The 23,266-nt window shown below is 40.9% G+C and overlaps 1 protein-coding gene across 4 annotated transcripts in view; it reads left to right on the top strand.

Moving 5' to 3' along the window:
- blnk (B cell linker) overlaps positions 1-23,266 on the top strand; it is a 211,709-nt gene that overhangs the window by 57,473 nt on the left and 130,970 nt on the right. The window contains exon 1 of one of the 4 annotated variants that reach the window (XM_087998993.1): positions 618-818. The exons of 2 other annotated variants lie outside the window; for them this stretch is intronic. In XM_087998993.1, the coding sequence (XP_087855119.1) occupies positions 805-818 (14 nt within the window). In that variant the 5' untranslated portion in view covers positions 618-804. Of the gene's footprint in view, positions 1-617; positions 819-23,266 lie in introns of those variants that run through there. One more of the 4 variants, XM_087998996.1, reaches the window with a different exon arrangement.

Consider the following 23,266-nt stretch of genomic DNA (forward strand, 5'->3'; position numbering starts at 1 on the left):
CACATAGAGGACCATTCAGCTTAGAGAGCTCACCTACTGTTCACATTAGATGGTGAGTGTAACACAGTCAGCCAGGTGGACCCCATAGAATAGGGGGTCCCTGATTGGGGCTGTGAATCTGGTTCAATCAGGGAACCCAGCTGACAGGTACAACCAGGAGCGTCCGAGGTTCTGTTCACCTGAGAGCTGGCTCTGAGGAAGCCAGACCAGTGTCCAGTGTTATGCATGTGTAAAGAAAGGATGACTTGGTGATGGGACTTTGACCTCTATGGAGTTAATTCATTGACCATATCCTCCAGTCTCCATTTAATTAATTCAAGGAAAGACACTGCTGGGTGGAGTTGGCTTTCCAACCCAAAAGCCTACTTCTGGATTTTCATTCACATAATCTATAAAAGAGCACCAAGTGATAGGGGGAAGTGTAAAATCGCAAGCCTTCCTGGAATTTTGCCTTTATAACACACCCACAATTGTCAGGCCAAATTTCACTTCACTCGTAATCATTTATATAAACAAGGAAGTTTCTGTCACAGCCTCAACCCTAATTGTAAGTGCCGTGCTGCTTTGGTTTTATCTCAATGAAGCTTTCAAAACCTTTATATTATTACTTTTTTTTCCAAAACCTATGCTGCAAGAATGCCAAGGGAGACAACTTTCTAAAAACAATTTTCAGACAATTTTCGTTCTGCTTTCTTTCCACAAGTGGTTTTATCTACTAATGCATACGGAGAGCCACAGGCTATCTGTGTTACCAGCAAGTGCAGAAATACTCGTCAACAACCAGGTGCAAAGTAACTCTGTAAGATGAAAGGTGTAAGGTATGTCTGATTTCTGATTTTATTGAGTAAATGGATAAACAATTGTGAAGCAAAATATCAAATATTGTTTATTACAGTGCAACCTCCTCCTGTATATAATCAAATATTAATTTTGGTGATCAGTATTAGCTTTAATGGAAAATTCAAATTTTGCCTAACTGCTGAATTTGGATCACTTTGATTTTAAATGCCAATTCTTCAAAAAAACGTGTGAAAATGTGTCTGATCTAACTGTGTGAGTATATATAGGATCTAACTGTACTTATCATTAGCTGTAGTTTTGCTGGAAGCTTATTTGGTATCTGACTAGTGGCGAGAGAAAAAGTAGGAGAAAAGTTGGAAGATGATGTTGAATCTTAGGCTGGCTGAGGGATTGGAGGATTCTAATTCCTGAAAACAACACTACAGTGTTCTGTTGATGTCTATTTCTCCCCATTTCATTGAATGAAACTTGTTGTCTTTGAAGGTGCACTTTAGAAATATAAAAGGCATGACTGTCTCAATTTCCTCTTTGAACTATGAAAGAACGAGATTCAATCTGTCTTTGCTTTCATTAGAAAATGAACCACGCTTTAGACAAATGGAGAGGTTGAGAAAGAGAGTCCTTCATGGTAACCTCAGTCAAATGGAAAACATATTTCCCTCCTTTGTCTCCCCTCTGCTTCAAGCAGTCTCACTGAATTTTGATAGTGATGGGGAGCTCTTAACAACCAGGAGCAAGCGCTGCTGCGCTGTTCTTGATACTTGATGACCCTGTGTTTCAGCAAATTAATGAAAAGCTCACAAGCTAAGAGAACCCAATCTCTTCTTTTGTTCTGCCAGTCTGTGCTAACCCTTAGTGATCAGTACTCATTATGTTCTCTTGTATTCTTCTCAAGCTGTGACATCTGACACTTTGATGGTTAAGAGGTAGCAAATTACAACGAATTGGATCAATTGTGTGCTTTAATATTCCTTGTCATCTCAATGATGACAATCTGGACAGGTTATTTAGATTTGGCTTCAGTCTCCTAAATATGGAAGTTTGAATGCTGAAAACATTTCAAAACCACCGTTTTGCCCAAGGTGGTATATTAGTGGTTTCTGCAATAATTGCATCCCACAATCCAAAACCAAACTAGGCAAGAGAAAGGAAACCCATGTTTGATTAACCTTCTGAAGAGGTATCAAAAGCAATGGCAAGACTTCACACGTGGAATAAGGATTGAAGAAATCAGCCATGATTATTGTTATAAAGTGTGGATGTTTAATTGGGACTTGGATGCAATGCCCATAGGTGGTTAGGTAGCTTAGATGGTTAGAGTGTGGTGCTAATAATATCAAAATTGTGGGTTCAATCTCCATACTGGCCAATGTTGCTGGTTTCTTCCCCACACTTTAGTTCTGAAGGGGATTGACAAAGTGAGGATGCTTCCTCACGTGGAGAAATCAAGAACAAAAGGTCATAATTTTAGGATAAAACATGACAGATTTAAAACAAGGATGAGGAAAATTTACTTCACTCAATGGGTCGTCTGTCAATGGAATTCACTACCTCAGAGTGTGGTGGATGCTGGGACATCGATTAAATTTAAGAAGGAGATAGATTTTTAATTAGTAATAAGTTGAAGGGTTATGGAGAGTAGGTAGGAAAGTGGAGTTGAGGTTAAGATGAGCTTAGTCATGGTCATATCAAACGGGAGGGCAGGTTCAAGGGGCTGAATTGCCGCCTCCTGCTCCTATATATATTCTTACATTCTTAAGTTAAGGTATTGGAAAGTGGCCTGAGACTGGGAAACACAGTATAGAGACAAAAGAAGATAATTAGGCGAAGAGAATAAACAGGCATTGTGGTTCAACTTGGTGATGCAGTTTTCTCCTTTTGAGGCACAGATTTAAAGACGTGGCTAGGAGTGAGCAAAAGACTCTTCCAAATGTTAGTATCTGAAAGAATCTGAAAATTCAAGTATAAGACCTCACTTGGCATTTCTTACCCCTGGGGTTTTCAGGGTTACGGGAATGAGTGGGCACTTATGATTGTATTTTCATAATGAAAGAATAAATCTTCAACTTAACCAAACTGGCCTCAAAGTTCTCATTCAAACTTGGCATCATTTTCACCAGAGATGGAATAAGGGTTGTACTTTGTTATTTAATTAGCCACCACCATTAAGAACCAAATGTAACAGGGCTGTAGAACTTGGATCAGATCCAATGGTTGTGGAATTCCTCAACTCAAAGAACATGCTGTGCCCTTGTCCCCCCCTGAGTGTTTGCTCCAAGTAGGATGGGACGGTATTAGCCAAGGGAAGAGAGGAGGTCTGTAGCTGGTACTGAGCAGCTGCTTTCCTGGCCTGTTGCAATGATTGTATGGAGTCTGCAATCAACATTGATGACTCTCGGGGTAATTTCTTCTTGACTGTACACCATGCACTGCCACCTATGGTGTGTTTGTCCTACCTGGCAGTGCTGATGGTGTTTTCTGGGATATTGTATGTTAGAAGTTTGATTGCATGAGTATGATTGCCAGGCTGTTGTTTGACAAGTCTGAGAGTCTGACCAATTTACGAATTTTATATGATTATAGAGGATCGCCTTGTATCTATGCCAGTACCAAGTGGTCTGTCCGATTTCTGTTCTTTATTTAGGCTTCATAGCAGTTTGATACAACAGAGTAGCTCAGAAGGGTGGCATGGTGGCTCAGTAGTTAGCACTGCCTCACAGCACCAGGGACACTGGTTTGATTGTGGTGTTTACACCTTCTCCCCATGTTGCCGGGCACTCCAGTTTCCTCCCATAGTCCAAAGCTGTGCATGTTGGGTGGATTGGCCATGCTAAATTGCCCCATACTGTCCAGGGATGTGCAGACTAGGTGGAATAGGCTTGAGAAATGCAGGGTTACGGGACCGGGGTGGGTCTGTGTGGGATGCTCTTTGGAGAGTCGGTGTGGACTTGATGGACCAAGTAGCATGCTTCCATGCTGTAGAATCCTATGATTCTCAGATTAAAGAGTCCACCACTTTGCTGTGCATCACATGGAGGCCAGGCCACATTAATGAACCAGATGGTTTTTTTTTAACTAACAATTATCAGTAGTTACATAGCTGTCTTTAGGCTAGCTATTTTTTTCCAGATTTTATTGGAGTCCGATTTCGGAATTTGCTATGGGGCTCTAGATTATACTATTCCTGTGACATTCCCATATTCCACCACCTCAACTTGATTGCACATCCTCTCTAGGCCCATGGATTCCTCTTTTGGGAATATTTAGAATTTAGTGGTTACTTTCTTTTTTTTTTAAAAAAAGGAATCATCTGTTAAGACAAGGGCTAGGAGCATGCTTTCCTCCCTCTGAAAGAGTTGTTTGTCTTTGGAATGCTGTTCCTCAAAGAATGGTGGAAATGGACTCTTTGAATACTTTTAAGGCAAATGCAGATGGATTTGTAATAAGGAAAGGGGCTGGTGCAAATGTGGATTAATAAGATCAGCCATAATCTTATTGAATGGTGGAGCAGTCTCAAGGAGTGAGGAGCAAGTAGCCGACTGCTGCTCCGAATTTGTTTGCCTGTAGGTGTATGAATACAAATCTTTGAAGGTAGTGGTACAAGTCAAGGCTGTTAAAAGGCAGATGGAATCATTCATTTTATGAACAGATGATGAACATGTAGAGGAAAAAAAATCATCATGCTCATCTATTTTGTAGCACTGGAGTATTTACTATTTTTCAAAGAAATCAAACGCTTTTCTTGGTTTCTTCTGTTGGGTTGGGGGCAAGGTGAGGATGGAGGAGAAAATCCAGTTTGGAAGGCAATTTGGAGACCTCTCATAATTTAAAAATAAAAATTGTGAAGTGAATACGTGCAATTATTCCCATTCTTGGAAACCTCTGAATAGAAAAAAATGAAAGGTTTCAGAACTTCAAAAATCTACAGTGTCTCCAATGGCTTGGCCCTGGGATTTCCCTTATCAGAAAATTTGAGCAGCTTGGGTCTATACTTATTGACTTATACGAGAATGAGAAGCGGCCTAATTAAAACATCATAAAGGGACGTTTCCATTCATGGGGGAGTTTAGAATGAAGAGACACTTTTATTTTGAAATGGTATCACATTTAAGGCAGAGATGAGGAGGAATTTTGTCTCTGACAAAATGTTTCTCTTCCTCAGCAACCAGTCGAGGAATCATTGAAAATATTCCTGGCTGTGTTCGGCAGGGTTTTGATTGCCAAAGGAGTTAAGAGTTATGGGAGGGGCCAAGCAGTGTTAAGGCCACAATGTTATCAAATGTTAGAGCGGACTCAATGACTCAGTTTTGTTTTATGTTCCTACTTCCTAGACCATCAATCAACATTTAATATGCACCATCCACAGTCACTCAAAACAATGGACAGTTGACTACACAAATAATGTAACAGTTCCTGTTTCTGCAGTGTGCTGTATTTGGAAAGGAAAAGGCTAAATAAGAGAAGTTAATAAGATATCGAAAAGTTATTCACTCACTGTATAGAGGTTAACAAAGTAAATTTACTAAAATTATGACATTATTTTAGCTTTAATACTGGCAATGTATTAAAGTAATAGGGGAAAATCTGTAGCTATGAAGATGTAGGAGCATTGGATCTGATGAATATCAGTGTGGTCAACATACTAATGCATGCAAATTGTTTCAGGAGAATTATAGTTAAATGCATCATGTCGCAATTACTGTTATGCAGCAGCTTCTTGTAGTTGTCCAAGGTTGCATTAGCTTTCGGAGGAACTATAAACTGACACTTGTTTTTGTGCTGTCCATGTGTTATTTATTGAAAGTTCACTGTTCTTTTCCACAAAACGTAGCATGGATATTGCAATTAATAGTCACTTTATTTTGAAGCATATTTAAAGCATATTGTGTAGCTCTTCAATTAAATTATCAGGTCCAGACCACGGATGTCCAATTCACTGCTAAATACAGCATGCTTTTCTGTGGTTTATAGACACATATTTGGGCTTGTTCCTTTAAACTGATGCTGTGGCTTCATGTTTGGAAAGCTGCTGAACGGCATTTTTTTGTTATTTTTGTGAGTGCCTAAAAAGATTGTTTCACCTTTGTCACCCTTTCTACTGCAAAACAGTACAGTTACTGAGATTTATATTTCCCTGAACATTTTTATTGGTGTTAAATTTATTGATGACTAGATAAGTGTAGAGCCAGCAAAGTTACATTGCAAAAACTGTAACTTCAAGCATAAAGGTTTATATTTTACAGTCTTAAGGTAAAAATTGCTAACATTTTGGAAAAAGAGATTTAAGAGTCATAAATACACAGAGAAAATTGTGCAGCATTTTATGGATAAAGATTGGAGGTCATGAGTACAAATCCAAACACAAATACGAAAATAGATCGCAATTGAGTGTTAAGAAACAACTAGCAAAGCAAATAGGGTTAAAGTTAAAAATCATACAACACCAGGTTATAATCCAACAGGTTTAACTGGAAGCACACTAGCTTTCGGAGCGACGGTCCTTCATCAGGTGGTAGTGGTAGTGGTAGCTAGGGTTAAAGTAAGAGTTGAATCAATGATCAGAGATTGGTAGATTTCATTCCCAGCAGTGACTAAGGAAGCCTGTACAGAGATTGAAGCCAAGGGGAATAGTAAGACTGAGCACCATTCGACCAAATTCTTCAGTGTTATTCAAAACAATCACCCAATAAGAGAGCTGAATATGATGAAAGTATGGAGCAATTATATTTTTTGTAAAATATAACAATCAAAATCATGTTCTGGATTTCATTTAGCTGTATGATTACATAACCACAGTACTGAATGAAAGCAATGAAATGTAGCAGATAATACTCAGTGCTGTTTTAATTCTCTCAATAGTTATCACCATAGTAACATGAATACTTCAACACATTTATAAACTTCAAGGTGGGGGAATCCAGCTAATCTGTCTTTGTTGTTCTAATAGTTGAAGTAGAATTCGAAATAAATGTGAGAAACTCCACTATGATTTACAAGCACTGACACTTTTTTTATTTGCTGATATAAGAACGAAGTGCTCTATTCCACACCTTCCATTCATTTTGAAGTTATCAGACATTCTGCATGCCATCTCCTTCTCTCAGTTACAGTGTTTGGGTTTTGTCTCACTAGGGGTTCTGTGTTTCTTGCTTCAGAGTTTCATTGTCAAAATCTGAAACGACATCTCTAGTCTGTCCATTTATTAGTCTTCTAATAAGACTAGCAAATGTCACATTGTTAAGTCTGGTTTGTCAAGATTTAATGCATTCTGTTTTAGGTTTCCCTGATGTCTAAAATGTCATTACCAGATGACAGTTCTCTAGGAAGTGTGATACTAAACCTTTTCAAAATAGCGCATGAGAAAGCGAAACTAATGGCTTTAGGCTGCAGTCAATATTCCTTCTAAATTGTGCACATATCCAACCCTCAGTGAATAGAGGACAGACAGGCTGTGCATAAGCAGAGTTCTACAGATGCAGACATATGTGCCCCAATTTTATAGAAAATGTGCAGTATAGCAAAAGATTCATGCACAGTAGGAAATTAGAGTGAGCATTGGCTGTACTATAGCATCAGTAACTGATTCTGCTTTGCTTAGATGGCCATAAACACTGTAGTGGTCAAGAATGCAGCACACTACCACCTTCTCAAAGGCAACTGAGGTTGGGCAGCAAGTACTGGCATAGATAGTGACGCCCACATACCGTAAAGATCGAGTAGACAAAAACAAATGAACATTAACTTTCGTAATAACTATGGCATATACTGAGAACTGATGCATGTAATACACCATTTGCGTCAAAATTCCAACAGCATTACTATGTAAAACTGAATCATCTTTTCACAATCATGGAATCACACAGCTATTGTATAAAACCTTTGTCACTTATTGTAAGAAATTCACTGCCAAATTTTTCTTAGGTCCACAGAATGTACGCGTCAGAACAGCTGCAATGTATTTACAGAACAAGATAGACAAGCAGATCCAGTCACACCAGTCAGGCATCACAAAATAAACATTATCCCCAGTCACAGCCATGATATCCAGGTGTCACATGGTACTAAAGACCTAACTACTTTATAGTGACAGACTAATGGGGTGTCAATAAGCATTTTTTGTTTCTCGATGCCAAGAAACCTCGATAGTATCAGCACCTCAAACAGAAAGGTATTCTCTCCTGATTAAATGGAACTTTATCTTTTGCCTCAAAATTAGTAATCATTTATATATCCGTTTGATAGGACTATTCACAATGGATGGCTCTCTCTATTTATGATTGAAGTGCAAAATGAGTTGCTCATTGAAATTTTTTTTCCCCATTCTTGTGATGTGAGTGGCATTACCAAGTCAGCATTTCATGCCCATCCTTACATGGCCTTGAGAAGTGGTGGAGAGGCCACTTCTTGAATCGCTGCAATCCATGGAAAAGATTCACAAATTGTTACAGCCCAGGAGGAGTGGTGAAGGAGATAGCAGTTTTGATGCATCCAAGTGGTTTGCTGGACCATTCCAGGGGGCAGTTACAGTCGGCCTCTGCTATAATGCAGTAGGTTCTCTTCTCTCGTGCAAACCCTGTGTTATAAGAAAATTGTGTAAAGCAGCTAAAGATATCAGCTCTCTTTTATTCCAGATTTTTATCATTAATTGACCCAGTTTACATTTCCCAGCTGTCATTGTGGGATTTAACCAGAAGGGCTGGATTGTCATCTTTGTGGTGGACGGTAAGAGTTTCAGAGACATTCCTGACCTGATGCATGTCTACCTCAGGAGAAATATAGCAAATATTTTCATTTTTTTGGGGGGGGGGGGGAATGGGGGGGATGGGTGGGAAGCTGCAGTCAGGACTACCAACGCTGGGGTTTGGAGATGGCCACTAGAGGCTGCTAAGTACTGAAGTCTGATGTTTTAAACAACCACCTTTGTATTGTTATTAGGAAAACAACAAGTCCCCTATAGTCCTTACACCACCTGATACACATGACCATGCCCTTATTCATGCCACTTCATGTTACCAGTTACACTACATGGTCCCTCATAGCCCTCCATGCTAAGCTCTGCACCACCCCCACCACACCATCCTTCACAACTCCTTGTGCTATGGCACTTCTATATCCATTTAACCACTTTGGAGAGAATCAAAGAATTGTATTATCACAATAGGATGTGTTTAACAAAGTTCTCTTTTTTAAAAAAGTGTTTCAAAAAAGTTATTAATTTATAACTTTCCACTGCCTTCAGACAAACTACCCTTACTATATGCCGATAAGAATGCAAATCATCCAGAATGTTTAAAGTATCAATAATAGAAACTACAAGCACTTGAAATTTCATTATAACTAAAGATTGGGAATTAGCAAAAAAAGTAAAGCGGGCCAAAGCTTTCAAACTGGAAACTCAACTCTTCTAATAGCCTAATGGATGTCTGGGCTCTCAGCCATGCCTCATTGTGGTCTGTCCTCAAAACAGTCTCCCCAAAACTCACTAGTTTCAATTTGTTACACCTCACTGGGGGCACGTACTGGAAATCAAGCCTGACTATTCTCAGAGTCATCAAGAATACTTTTATTGAAGTAAGAAAAGTTCAAATTTGACTGTCTGTTAAACTCTCCAACTCCTCAGCTGCTGCTTGTCCTGATGTGCTTTTTCCAGCACCACACTTTTCGACTCAGGTTAACACAAAACAAACACCAGGTTTCTATACTGAACAAAAGCTGCTATTTATTACAAATAAATAGTTGCTTCCCTGATTTGGAATCTTTGAATTGTCACGATATTACTCAAATCTCATTCAGCCTTCCCCCCCCCCCCCCCCACCCCCCCCCCCCCCCCCCCCCACACTTGTGTGCAGGCAAACAAAACAATTGGGGTTTATGAATGGAGGGAAGAAACACAGGAAAAAGAGTTCAATGGCACCAGTCCTCAGGATTCAGTGTGGGGATTCCTTTTGTTTCTCGGGTCCTTTTAGTTTTCTGTGTTTTTCCTTTGGTTTCTGCCACGTCATCACAGGAGGCACAAAGTGACTGGTTCACAAATTATAAAGGCCGACTTCTTGGCTAAAAGCAATAGTATAGACTGATTGGTGGAAGAAAATACATGGCTTTCTTCAGCTTCGGTATTTTGCTGCAGAGAGAGAGACCCACACCAATTTGCTTTTTTCAGAGGTCTGAAGGTTTCATGCTCTGTTGTTCATACCCACAAGTTGTTCAGCTGCACAGAAACCAATCAGATGATTGGCATCACAATAATGTACTTGGCATCCACTACTGGTCAAAATTCAAAAGACCAAACAGCAAACTGTTGCCAACCGAATTCCACTTTGATACACACCCCAGAGCCAACCTGACCTCCAAACACCTTCCCCACTGTTTGAACTAAACAGCAGTTTAAGCATTACAAAACTGAGTTTCAGTAATGTGTTTTTCAAAGTGCAGCAATTCCTTCCACAATCCTCAATATTAATCTAGCCCTTTTTCCATTTCAGTCCACAATTATTTTATTTTACTTAATTTTTTAGTGTATACAACTTGGGTGAAAAAAAAGTTTCCATCTGTGCACGCCCTAAAGCAAAATTGGTTGTGAATATAATTTGAGTGGAAAACAATGCTTCCTTCTTCTGGTCCCATCAGAAATCCCACTTCCATCAATTTCTTGCGCTTTGACTTCCACCTTCCCCACCCTCCATGTTGGTCCCAGTAGTTAGGCAAGTAGGTTAGAGCTGGAAATGTGTTGCTGGAAAAGCGCAGCAGGTCAGGCAGCATCCAGGGAACAGGAGAATCGACGTTTCGGGCATAAGCCCTTCTTCAGGAATGAGGAAAGTTTGTCCAGCAGGTTAAAATAAAAGGTAGGGAGGAGGGACTTGGGGGAGGGGCGTCAGAAATGTGATAGGTGGAAAGAGGTCAAGGTGAGGGTGATAGGTCAGACTGGGGTGGGGGCGGAGAGGTCGGGAAGAAGATTGCAGGTTAGGAAGGCGGTGCTGAATTTGATGGATTTGACTGAGACAGGGTGGGGGGAGGGGAAATGAGGAAACTGGTGAAATCCGAGTTCATCCCTTGTGGTTGGAGGGTTCCTAGCCGGAAGATGAGGCGTTCTTCCTCCAACCGTCGTTTTGTTGTGGTCTGACGATGGAGGAGTCCAAAGACCTGCATATCCTTGGTGGAGTGGGAGGGGGAATTGAAATGTTGAGCTACAGGGTGGTTGGGTTGGTTGGTCCGGGTGTCCCAGAGGTGTTCTCTGAAACGCTCCGCAAGTAGCCGGCCTGTCTCCCCAATATAGAGGAGGCCACATCGGGTGCAGAGGATGCAATAGATGATATGTGTGGAGGTGCAGGTGAATCTGTGGCGGATATGGAAGTTTCCTTTGGGGCCTTGGAGGGAGGTGAGGGGGGAGGTGTGGGCGCCAGTCTTGCACCTCCTGCGGTTGCAGGGGAAGGTGCCGGGAGTGGAGGTTGGGTTGGTGGGGGGTGTGGATCTGACGAGGGAGTCACGGAGGGAGTGGTCTTTACGGAATGCTGATAGGGGAGGGGAGGGAAATATATCCCTGGTGGGGGGGTCCGTTTGGAGGTGGCGGAAATGATGGCGGATGATGCGCTGTACATGGATTTCACTAGTTTCCTCATTTCCCCTCCCCCCCCACCCTGTCTCAGTCAAATCCATCAAATTCAGCACTGCCTTCCTAACCTGCAATCTTCTTCCCGACCTCTCCGCCCCCACCCCAGTCTGACCTATCACCCTCACCTTGACCTCTTTCCACCTATCACATTTCTGACGCCCCTCCCCCAAGTCCCTCCTCCCTACCTTTTATTTTAACCTGCTGGACAAACTTTCCTCATTCCTGAAGAAGGCCTTATGCCCGAAACGTCGATTCTCCTGTTCCCTGGATGCTGCCTGACCTGCTGCGCTTTTCCAGCAACACATTTCCAGCTCTGATCTCCAGCATCTGCAGACCTCACTTTCTCCTCACACCTTCCTGTAACTAAGCATCCAAATTTGTTCATTTGGTATATGTTTGGTAAGGGCTAATTGCATGCTGTTTAATCTTGTAATCCTGTGGTTACACATATTGCAATGTTAAGCTATGTTAAGCTAACATTTTGAAATAAGTTCCTAATCTAAACATTACAGGGTGGGGACATAACCAACCTTATTACATGCATTCTTCTGAAAAAGTTATTTTTGTTGAGCAGCTTTGTTTGTCATGCTGTATTTTGCTAAATACCAGCCCTAATAAGTGAATGATGGCTGTATTTGAAATGTACCATAGTCCGGTTTTTATTGTCAGTGATGCAATGAAAGCCTTCCACCAAACTTTACTGATCGCTAAATCATAGATTCTATCTTTGTTGATATTCATTTAAATCTGGAGCCAACCATAAGGGATTAAGCATTTTATGCAGAAAAAATTCTCAGACAAAAACAACCAGGAAATTATAAGCATTGATTATTGTCTACTTTTTAATCATTCTACAGAGAGTACGAAATATGTCGATTCATCGGATTAAGATAGAAGCTGAAATGCATAAACAAACTTTATTTTTTTAAAAAAAGTCCAAATTTTCTTTAAAAAGAGAAAATTATTATTTCACAGAGAAAACTGGATTGACTTACTATGCCATTAAAGACCCAGTTGATTTGATTTGACTTATTATTGTCACATGCACCGAGATACAGTGAAGAATATTGTCTTACATGCTATCCAGGCAAATCATACTTTCATAAGCACATCAGGGTAATAAAACAGAGTAATATAGTGTTACGGCTGCAGAGAAGGTGCAGAGAAAGATCCACTCTAAAATGTGAACGATCTGTTCAAAAGTCTGAAAACAGGGAAGAAGCTGTTCTTGATTATGCTGCAAATGTTTTTAAGCTTCTGTATCTTCTGCCCAACAAAAGAGGATAGAAGAGAGTAAACCAAGGTGAGAGGGGTCTTTGATTAAGGTGGCAGCTTTCCCGAAGCAGCAGGAAGTATAGACGGACTCAATAGAAGGAAGGCTGGTTTTTGTGATGGACTGGGCTGCGTTCACAACTCTGTAATTTCTTGTGCTCTTAAACAGAGCAGAGGCCATGCCACGCTATGATGCATCTGGATAAGTTCCATCTATAAAAATTGGTAAGGGTCATTGTGGACGTGCTGAATTTCCTTAGCCTTCTGAGGATGTAGAGAATGTAGTGTGCATTCTTAACTGAAGCGTCAATGCAGATGAGCAAGGGTAGGTTGTTGGTGATATTTCCTCCGAGGGGCATGAAGCTCTTGACTATCATTGATACAGACAGGGGTGTGTCCTCTACTCTGCTTCCTGAAATTGATGACCAGCACCTTAACATTTGAGGGAGAGATTGTTCATTTTACACCGTGCCACTAAATTCTCTATCTCTTTCCTGTACTTGTTGTTCAAGATCCTACCGACTACAGTGGTGTCATCAGCAAACTTGTAAATGGAGATAGAGTAGAATTTGGGGCAGTCATGAGCATATAAGCAGCGTAGTAAGGAGCTAAGTATACAGCTTTGCAGGGCACCAGTGATGAGGGTTACCATGGAGGAGGTATTGTCACCTATCCTTACAGATTGCGATCTGTGGGTCAGAAAGTCAAAGATCCAGTTACAGAACGGGGAGCAGAGTCCTAGGTCTCAGAGTTTGGAGATGGGTTTGGCTGAAATTATGTGTTGAAGGCAGAGCTAAAGTCAATAAATATGAGTCTGACATAGATGCCCTCGTTATCCAGCTATTCCAGGGATTAGTGTAGGGCCAGGGAAATGGTATCTGCCATGGACTTGTTGCGATGGTGGGTGAGATGTAGTGGATCAAGGAAATCTGGGAGGCTGGAGTTGATGTGAGGCATGACTAAACTCTCAAAGCACTTCATATGTTGGAGACCACTGCGCAGTAGTCATTAAGGCATACTTTAGCACCAGGATGATGATGATTTTCTTGAAGCAGGGGGAAGCATCAAATCGGACATCAGTTCCAGCTCATTCAATGCAATATAACATTCAATTAGTTATGCACATATTAATTAGCAGAAGTAGACCATTCAGCCCCTCTAACCTGCTCTACCATTCAGTAAGATCATGGCAAATTAGATTGCATTCTCAACTGCACATTCCTGTCTACCGTTGACAGCCATAGATTCTCGGGAGTCAAGGGAGTCCATCAATGAGAAATAACAACATAGAATCCATCTCGCTTCAGGTGATTTCTAATTCTTCTATTCTGTGACCACTCCAGAAGCACATCCTGTGGAGAAGTGGAGAGTCAGTGACAGCAGTTTAAGTATTTAGTTAAGTACAGGTGGTTTATGCACTTCAGCTTCTATCTTAATCTGTATCAATGTATTTTTCACTCTGCAAAATGATGGAAAAGTGGAAGATAATCAGTGTTTTTCATTTCCTTTGTTTTGGCTGTGAGAATTTCTCAAGATGATTCCTATTTCAGTGTTTAATTCCAAACCTGCTGGTGCCTGAGGCTTGACTTTTTTGCCTCTGCCAGTACCAGGATCTCACAGCTCAGAGACCCTCACTGCCAAATGCGGGTATCCTGGTTGCAGGCCATTATTGTGGATGCTGGGCCAGGTAGTGCCATGGCTAGCTTCCTTCATGTGTCAGGGAGCCAACATGGTTCATCAAGAACCATAAGGTTAAACAAGAGAAGCCTACTGCAACCTCCAGGTTTCCAGAGGCAGTGAGGAGCTGTTTTAGATGTCTGAAAGTGTCCTCCTCATGGAAGCTCTGATGGCCCTCATGGGCACCAAGCAGACAGTAGGACTTCGCTGCCTGACTGGATAAAGGAGTAGCTAGAGGTCACCCTGTGGAGACATTCCAGTCCATCTCTGCACAGATTACCTACATGTTGAAGCACCCTCTCCTTCAGAGCGGCACGGTGGCTCATGGTTAGCACTGCCTCACAGAGTCAAGGACTTGTTCGATTTTAGACTCAGGCGACTGTCGATGTGAAGTTTTGTGCATTCTCCCCGTGTCTGTGTGGGTTTCCTCTGAGTACTCTGGTTTCCTCCCACAGTTCAAAGATGTGCAAGCTAGGTGGATTAGCCTTGGGAAATGCAGGGTTACAGGGATAAGGTGGGGTCTGGGTTCTGGGCGGATGCTCTTCAGAGGGTTGTGTGGACTTGATGGACTGAATGGCCTGCTTCCAAACTAAGCATTCTATGATTTACTCGTTCAGTCGTCGCCTTCTACTTCTTTCAAGCTGAAAAACCTCCGATTGGTTCTTCAGCTTTACAAGCAGATCCATCACCTTTGTTTGGGCGGAGAATGCTTCCTGTCCTGTTTGTGTACAAATTCCATCATTGGCAGCTCAGAGTCTGCCTACCAGAGGCAAATACAAGTTCAATATTAGTGAACCCCAAATCTTCAGCTCATTGCTGGTCCCTTCTCTCTTCTCTAGTGGCCAAAACCCAGGCCTAGTCTGTTTCTTTGCAGGCTGCTCCTTGAAAGGGTATAAAAAAAATTGTAAGTAAGCTGTGCAGTTGGCACTTTTTAATGGTTGGTTTTATTAATTTGCTCATTTAAAAAATCTATTTTTTTGCTATGGCATTGATTTTTGCCTTGCTCTGCAAGTTTTGTTTTCTTCATACATTTTAAAAAAAAATCATGTGGCTAACCAGATCTCGGGGAGCTGCAACTGGGAATCTTGCTGACAAAAAATATGAGCTTCACAAGAACACTACTTTTGGAAGGCTGGCAAATTGGGTTATTTTTGCACCATTGAAAATAGGAGGTGTTGAAAGTGTTCAACATGCTTGGTGGCATCTGTACAGAGAGAAAGAGAGGTCAGTGACCCTTTGTCAAACCTGGTGCCGATTGTGGTTCAGAAGCATTGACTGTTTTCCCCCCTATCAATATTCTCCACCTGCTATTTTCAGCATTTTCTGTTTATATTTCCATTTGTAGTAGTTTGCTGTTCTTTTATGTATAGGAGTCCCTGCTACCCGCAGGGATACATTCCAAGGCCAATCGCGGATAGCCATGGACCCATTCATTTAAATGGGAAATTTACCTTCCCAGCAACCCCCTGGTCCCTGGTTCTGGAATGTTCCCTGTAATATGTTCAGGCCTTGGTAAACCACGGGTAACTGAAACCACGGTAACCGGGCCCGCAAATATGGTGGTCACCCTGTACTCAGTATTGTTTTGTTTCAATTTACAATAAATGAAACGTGTCACTTGATAGAACATGTTTTTTTTTGTTAACAAAGCCGATCTGTATGGCTAGAAATAGCGCATTATTGCAGGTGAATTTGTTGGTGCTAATTTCGTGGAAGGTTTTGCTACTTCTAAACTTGAAGTAAAATCCAAACTCATGTACCAGTAAATCTGTCATATTAGTTCAGGATATTCTCATTCATCCATTGTATTGGTGTATGCGGAGCTTTTGAGGTTCAGGTAATTTGGATGCTGCTATCTAGATAATGAATAGGAGCAGGTTCAAAAAGCTATTGCACAGTTGTGTGTAACTGTAGGAGAGATGTGGTTGTAAAGAGTATCATTCTGAAACCTATGTTTTCAATTGACTTTATAAATAGATGTACAGTGTACGAAAGCTAAAAAGTTTTCCTGAATATATACGAGAGAATTTATACCCCATTGTGACTAGGACTTCCATTTCTGGATACCAAATGTGAAGGCTTTGTCAAGGATTCTGAAGAGATTTGTCAGAATGGCACCAGGATTGAGGGCTGATAGAGGAGCTGGGGCTATTCTCCTTAGAGGCTAAGAAGCGTGAAGGGATTTGATGGAGGTGCATTAAAGTTTGAGGAATTTAGTTAGAATAAAAGGAAACTTGTCTCCAGCTGAAGGAACAACAACCAGATGATCCAGATTTAACTTAAATCAAATTGATTGGCAAAAGTCCCAGAGGGAAAACTTAGCCCAAACTAGGTTCAGAATGGCAGTAAAAATCCTTCCTCAAAATTTATTAGCTTTATTCAGTAATGTGAACAAACACTGCAGTTATTACAACTAATAAAATCTGGGCCATTCTGATTTCAGTAGAGACTCTATTTTCCTCTGCTACATCCCCATAACCAAGAGACCTGAATGGTTATTAGGTTCATACACCCTTTTGCACATTGCACATGATCACCTCTGTGTCAAATGAATGTAAGTACTATTCGCAGATAATGTGCATTAGCAAGTAACCTTTGGACAGGATCCAGTAACACCAAATAAGTTTGAACATAATAGGGATCTCTTTTTGTGTTTAGAAAATCTTGAGTTTGATTTTTGTACTGATACATAAAACGTGGGCTTAAAATTAGAAATGTATTAATGGTAACTACAGTTAATCTTCCTGGAAGGAGAATGACTGACTGATAGGGAATAAGTGGATGCAGATCATGCAAAATGATATTGACAAATTAAGGGATGGCAAAAGAAATTCAAAAGTCACACGACACCAGGCTATAGTCCAATTGGTTTATTTGAAATCATAAGCTTTCGAAGCACCGCTCCTTCATCAGGTAAAAAGACTTAAACCTGATGAAGGAGCAGTGCTCCGAAAGCTTGTGATTTCAAATAAACCCTGTTGGACTATAACCCGGTGTCATGTGACCTTTGATTTTGTCCGCTCCAGTCCAACACCGACACCTCCACATCAAAAGAAATTCAATGTGGGAAAAAATATGAAGCTCTCTACAAGAAATCAAAGAGAAATCTGAGTACAGGTAGTTCTCTAATAACGCCATAGTTGTGTTGCCATGTGGCGCAGTGTTACAGAAAATCGCGCAGCACAAATAATGGGCTGATGGGAAAAACAGGGTTGAGGTGAACTATCAAAATACCAGTAAAAATTGAAACAAAAATACAATAGCGTAACACAAATACTAGCACAGTCTAAGTAAATTTTTGAATCATGTATTTTAATGAAATACTACAGTAAATTTAACACTTTAACACTAAAAACACAGACTACAGACACTCTTCACCAGAAAGCGCGCAAACCGATTGACCACGTGATGCCAATGTGGAGTCCCGTCCTCTACACAGTGACACCTTGTGTCCAGGGATGGAATCGCATAACAGCAAATGGGACTTCGCTTTATTTAAAAAAAGGTTTGCAAGCCACAAATTGCGTTACAACCAAATATTGTTCAAGAAATGTGCATTATAGGAGAACTACCTGTATTTTGAAAAAAATGAGAAACTAAAAACTTGGGAGGAGGAAAAAGATGTGTCTATGTACACAAATTAGTAAATGTTATTGCGTTATTGGGAGCAGTGACCAATGCTGCAGGATCATCACTGAACCATGGAGTGAGGTTAAATGAGACAGACTTAGAGGGGCCAGTCAGGAAGTGCAGTTAGTTTTAGGGGCAAGTGGGATTTTTCACACATGGCTGGCCCATGTGCCTAATGGGTATGTCCATTAGTCATAGATTCTCCAAGTGAGAGAGACCACCTCTCTCAACACCATGGGTATAACTGTGAGGATTCTCCCAATGGGTCACCCACATGGTCCCACCCCTTCTACTGAGCATGTACCTGCAACAGTGTGATGAGGTCCCTAAGGAATCAGGAATGATGAAGGGCTTATGCCCAAAATGTCGATTCTCCTGCTTCTTAGATGCTGCCTGACCTGTGCTTTTCCAGCACCACACTCTTGACTTTGATCTCCAGCATTTGCAGTCCTCACTTTCTTCAAAGTTGGCTTCCAGGCAGGAAGACCACCCTTGATTCGTCTGCCCCAGATTTAATGGCAGCAAAGTTTATAAAGTCAAACTTGCTCCATCCAACACCAAGGGCTCCTGCTATTCTCCTCTGGGTTGGAGGGGCTCAAGCTAGATTGAAAAATGAAATATCGTCTGTGATGTTTAAAATGATGGACAGATTCAACAAGGTGGATAAATGAGAAAAAAAACCCTCTGGCCCTGGAATTAGAAGAGAGTATAATTATAAAATTAGAGCCCAATTGCTGAGAAGTGCTAGCAGGGAGCACTTTTTCTGATGAAGTATTGTCTTGGAACTCCAAGTCCACAGCACTGTGATTGCTGTGTTCTTTGAAGACTGAAATCAATAGATTTTTGATCAGTGAGTCGTTAAAACATATGGAGGTGAATGGGGTTTGGATTGACCTCATAAATTGAATTCCAGAACAGGATGACTCAATCGAGATTAGTGTCCACAATATTCTGTAACTAAATAGATAACTCATAAATTTATTGCATTTAACATGCAAATAGGGCCTGACTATATATGGGGAGAAAGTGAGGTCTGCAGATGCTGGAGATCAAAGTTGAAACTTTATTGCTGGAACAGCACAGCAGGTCAGGCAGCATCCAGGGAACAGGAGATTCGACGTTTCGGGCACAGGCCCTTCTTCAGGAAAGTCCTGACTATATATGGTTAAACAAGATGGTTACATCAAATGCTATTCACAAATAACATTTGGCAACTTTTGTCAGATTGTTTTCCAATGCTAAAATATTCACATTCAGCTGTGATTTGTATGCTTCTTTGTTTCTGCTTCTGTAATTTTCAATTTGTTACATGCTTTGCATCTGGTACTCAAATTTAGAACAAAAACAGTCCCCTTGAAAGTCCCCAAACAACCTTCTACCACTAAAGCCAACCAAAGTTTTGATCAAATTAAATATGTATCACTTTTTTTTAACCTCTTTCATACTGGTATACTACATTAACAACAATAAAGTAGTAGTACATTAAGGTTAGCCACACTTTTCACATGGGATGCCTTGCATGTTGGAGGACAAGGGTGGGTGTGTGTCCAGCTCAAATTCAGTGGTTTTTGTCAAGTTCATCCTGAGCAGTTCTGTGTTGCAGGAATCTATGCTGTACAGTTTGTTTCTCTAAATGCATACCAAGACAAACATCGATTGCACCGGGGAGATCCATCAACTTGGCAAAAGATATTCTTTGGTCTACCCGAAACTTGTCTGTCTTCCAGTGCAAAGAGTTGATCCTGACTGAGCTTTGCAGACTGGAACATTGCAAGGTATAGGACTACGTGTTGAGGGATGCACTATAGCTTTGCACAGCTGCCGCTAAGACGGACTGGGGAAAAACCACAGCCTTTCTACCAGAATATAAAGAGGGCCCAATTCAGTTTCAAACTCCCCTCAATGCCTTAAAGGGGAGTGTCACTAGTTTTCTTTCAGGATTGAGAAAATGCCTTTTTGTTGCAACTGGATTGAAGCTTTAATGAAGAACATCAAGTTTCATTGTATTTATTCAGCAAAGTCTGTACAGAACAGTTTTGGAACTTTGAACATACTTTATTTATAAATTATCTACGACTTTGTTTTTTGCAATAAAAGAGTTTTACTCACTCACATAATTGCCCAACTTCCACCCCCACCCTGGATACTCAATAACTCACCCCAAACCTGATTCGCCACCCTGACTCCGCCCATTTCCCTGCTTGCCTATCAGTCGCTCAAATCCCAATCCCTGTGGGCCTGTCATTCACCTCCTCCCCATGCTAAAATGTCAATGTCTTCTTGGTACCATCCCACTCCCAGCCTCACAGACTCTGCTGCTCCTGGTCTAAGGCAAGGTGAAAAGCAGTCATATACTGCTGCTTGCTGTTCCTCCGAACAAAATATTTTGCTCCCTGAATTTCTGCTGAGGCAAAAGTCAATGCAAGAGAGACTGACCTTGATTGGAAGAGCAGAATCTTACGAAGTTTTCCAATTGCACTTAACCGTATGCTGAGCGTTGTCTTTTCAGGTTGCAGCAGCCCCCTTGATGGGCCACAGAGTTGTCCAGTTGCATAAGTGTGTTACAGGAACCCAAATTGTTGTTAACATCACAAATATTTAATGCAGACAGGGTCCTCTCTGCTGAACAGTTTAATGGAGAGAGATGGAAAGATAAACGAAGGAGCAAATAGAAACAAACATTTTCATCTGATTTTCGCAGCTATGTTTATAGTAATGATGCCTGGCATTGCATTGGGGTTTTGAGCTCATAATTTACCAGGATTAATACAAAACCTCAATTTTTCAATGATAGAAGGATCATCGTTCTCAATCAAATCATATTTTATCAGATAAAAGAACCAAAGAACTGAGGATGCTAGAAATCAGAAAGAAAATAAGAAATTGCTGGAGAAACTCAGCAAGTCTGGAAATTTCTGTGGAGAGAGGATAGAGTTAACATTTCTGGCCCCAGAGACCCATCTTTTAGAATTGGAACTGAAGAAGGGTCACTCGGCCTAAAATGCTGACTCTACTCTCTTTCTTTCTCCACGGATGCTGCCTGGCCTGCTGAGGTTTTCCAGCAAATTCTGTTTTTATTTCATCTTTCGTGAGATTTCATTTTAATTTGTTTTCGAACTGAATGATGCTCCTTTGCCAGTGGGAGGAAAGACTCAAGAACAATGAAAGGTGCTCCTAGCTCCCCAACAATCTTCTCAAGATAGAAAGTAGTTCAGTTAGAGGCACTTTCTGTTCATCCTTTGCCTGTCCCTCAGTGCAGGGATTGTGCCAACACAACCCAATAATGGTAAGACTGGGATTAGCATCTCGTAATCACTGATAAACTAGAGACTCCTGGCATCTCAGTGAAGAACCCTGAGCCCTTGCTTGTACTGTGTTTGGAATTTGATGCCATGCAATAAATGTGCAGAATTACATAAAAGCTTGCACCGAGGAATGTTGGTGCTAATTGTTTTTATCCTCCCACACTGGATACTGAAGCCAACCTAAGTGTCTTCACTGCCAGCTGCACTGGGTTCAGTTAACTTGGACAGGGAATTGAAACCTATTTCTTTCTGGTTTTAGTTACACTAAAGGAACCAGAGAATGAGGGAAAAATCTGACCATCTTCAATGCAGCAGCGATAAATTACTGAAGATCAAAGATATTCTTTAGGTAGCCTCAGACATCATTGTACTCATTTACAGTTAATGGCCTACTGAGCATGTACTTTGGAGACACAGAAATGATGTTCAAGTTTGCGACCCAGTACAGTAACATGGTCCACACACTCATTGTAGAATTCATAGGAGCTTCTTTCATTGAAATCAGTGGGATGAAAACTAGACATGTTGTACAATAAATACTTCCATAACAACGTTCCTACATTAACTCCCAAGCAGTACAGTTAAAAGCAACCCTCATTTATCCAATACCAAGTAAAATTTCAAGGCCTTTTACAATGTTAGCTGAACACATTATTAGTTGTCCTTTAAAACTCTACTTTCCAGGATTCATTTATTGATGGCTATAACTTTGTTACTTGTGTATTAGGAACATGCACCTTTCAGCTATCAGTTCATACTGTGTAGCAGTGTAGTAGATTAAACTATCTGAGCAGGCCCGAGGTGAGTACGGCATACAAAGATGTTCATGTTAGGAGGGCCAACATGGTGGAATTACAGCTGTTTGGATCACTACAAGATGGCCAGCTGTCAAACTGTGAGAGTTTCATTAAGAGTATTAACATCTGGAACTCAATTTCTTTATTACTATAGCCCTATTTATGTGAGAAAATAAAGCAGAACCTGGTTCAAACTTGTTTAGGGAACTGAATCTCCAACTTAACTGCCATTCTAATCCTTCAGAAGATTTAAGTGGCTATGACATCTTGAAAAACTAGACATCCTTATGTGAATGTATGGTATGTATTTTGTAAAGAAATACAATCTTGCATTAAAATGGATGCAATAACTCTTATCAAATTGTTATCCTCGTGGAATCATCTGCTGTTGGAACTAGACAGTGCTTTTTTTCCAGAAGATTCAGCAGACCTTTCAAGGTTCAATGATGATGGATTCCCCTGATATGTGAATAGTTCACGCCATCTGACCAAAAACCTGACAGAATTCAAGCTAATGGCTGAGACAGATAAAAGTTAATTATCTGAATAAAAAGACAGCGGATGAGATTGTGTTCCAGACCTGGGGCAACCCAATGCCTGATAGGAAGCAACGTTTGAAATTTTGGCACAGAAGCCATTTTTATGTTTTCAATCCAGAAGTTTGGTTGTGAGCAAGCATTGCATGTTGAGATCGCAGGGACATCACCGAAACACCACACAGTGAGAAAGAGGGCAGTATCGAGAACTGTTCTATTAAACTGGTGTTGAAAAGGCATAATCTGCAGTGCCATAAAAACAAAGAAAAAAGAGCAAACACTCACGCCCAGGATCTGTTCTGCTAGTTACTCTACATGAGCAACATCCAACTAGTCAACTACAGAGACTGCTGAATCTGATTTCAAGTTTTCAACTTCTTCACTTCAGAAAGAGAATCTTCAAGCAAGCCAGATCTGCAACAAATCAGAGATCATTGTCAATGGGGGAGACAGTGGCTAGACTATTAATCCAGAAGCTGCACTAATGTCGGGGGATCCGGGTTTGAATCCTGCCATGGCAGATGATGGAATTTAAATCCCACAAAAATAAATTTGAAATAAGAATCTGCTGATGACCTTGAAACCATTGTTGGAAAAGCCCATCTGGATCGCTAATAATCTTCAGAGAAGGAAACTGCC

The sequence above is a fragment of the Chiloscyllium plagiosum genome, unplaced genomic scaffold (assembly GCF_037043375.1).
Source record: "Chiloscyllium plagiosum isolate Xiang-an unplaced genomic scaffold, Cpla_swu_hap1 HiC_scaffold_22, whole genome shotgun sequence".
In the NCBI taxonomy this organism is placed as follows: domain Eukaryota; kingdom Metazoa; phylum Chordata; class Chondrichthyes; order Orectolobiformes; family Hemiscylliidae; genus Chiloscyllium; species Chiloscyllium plagiosum.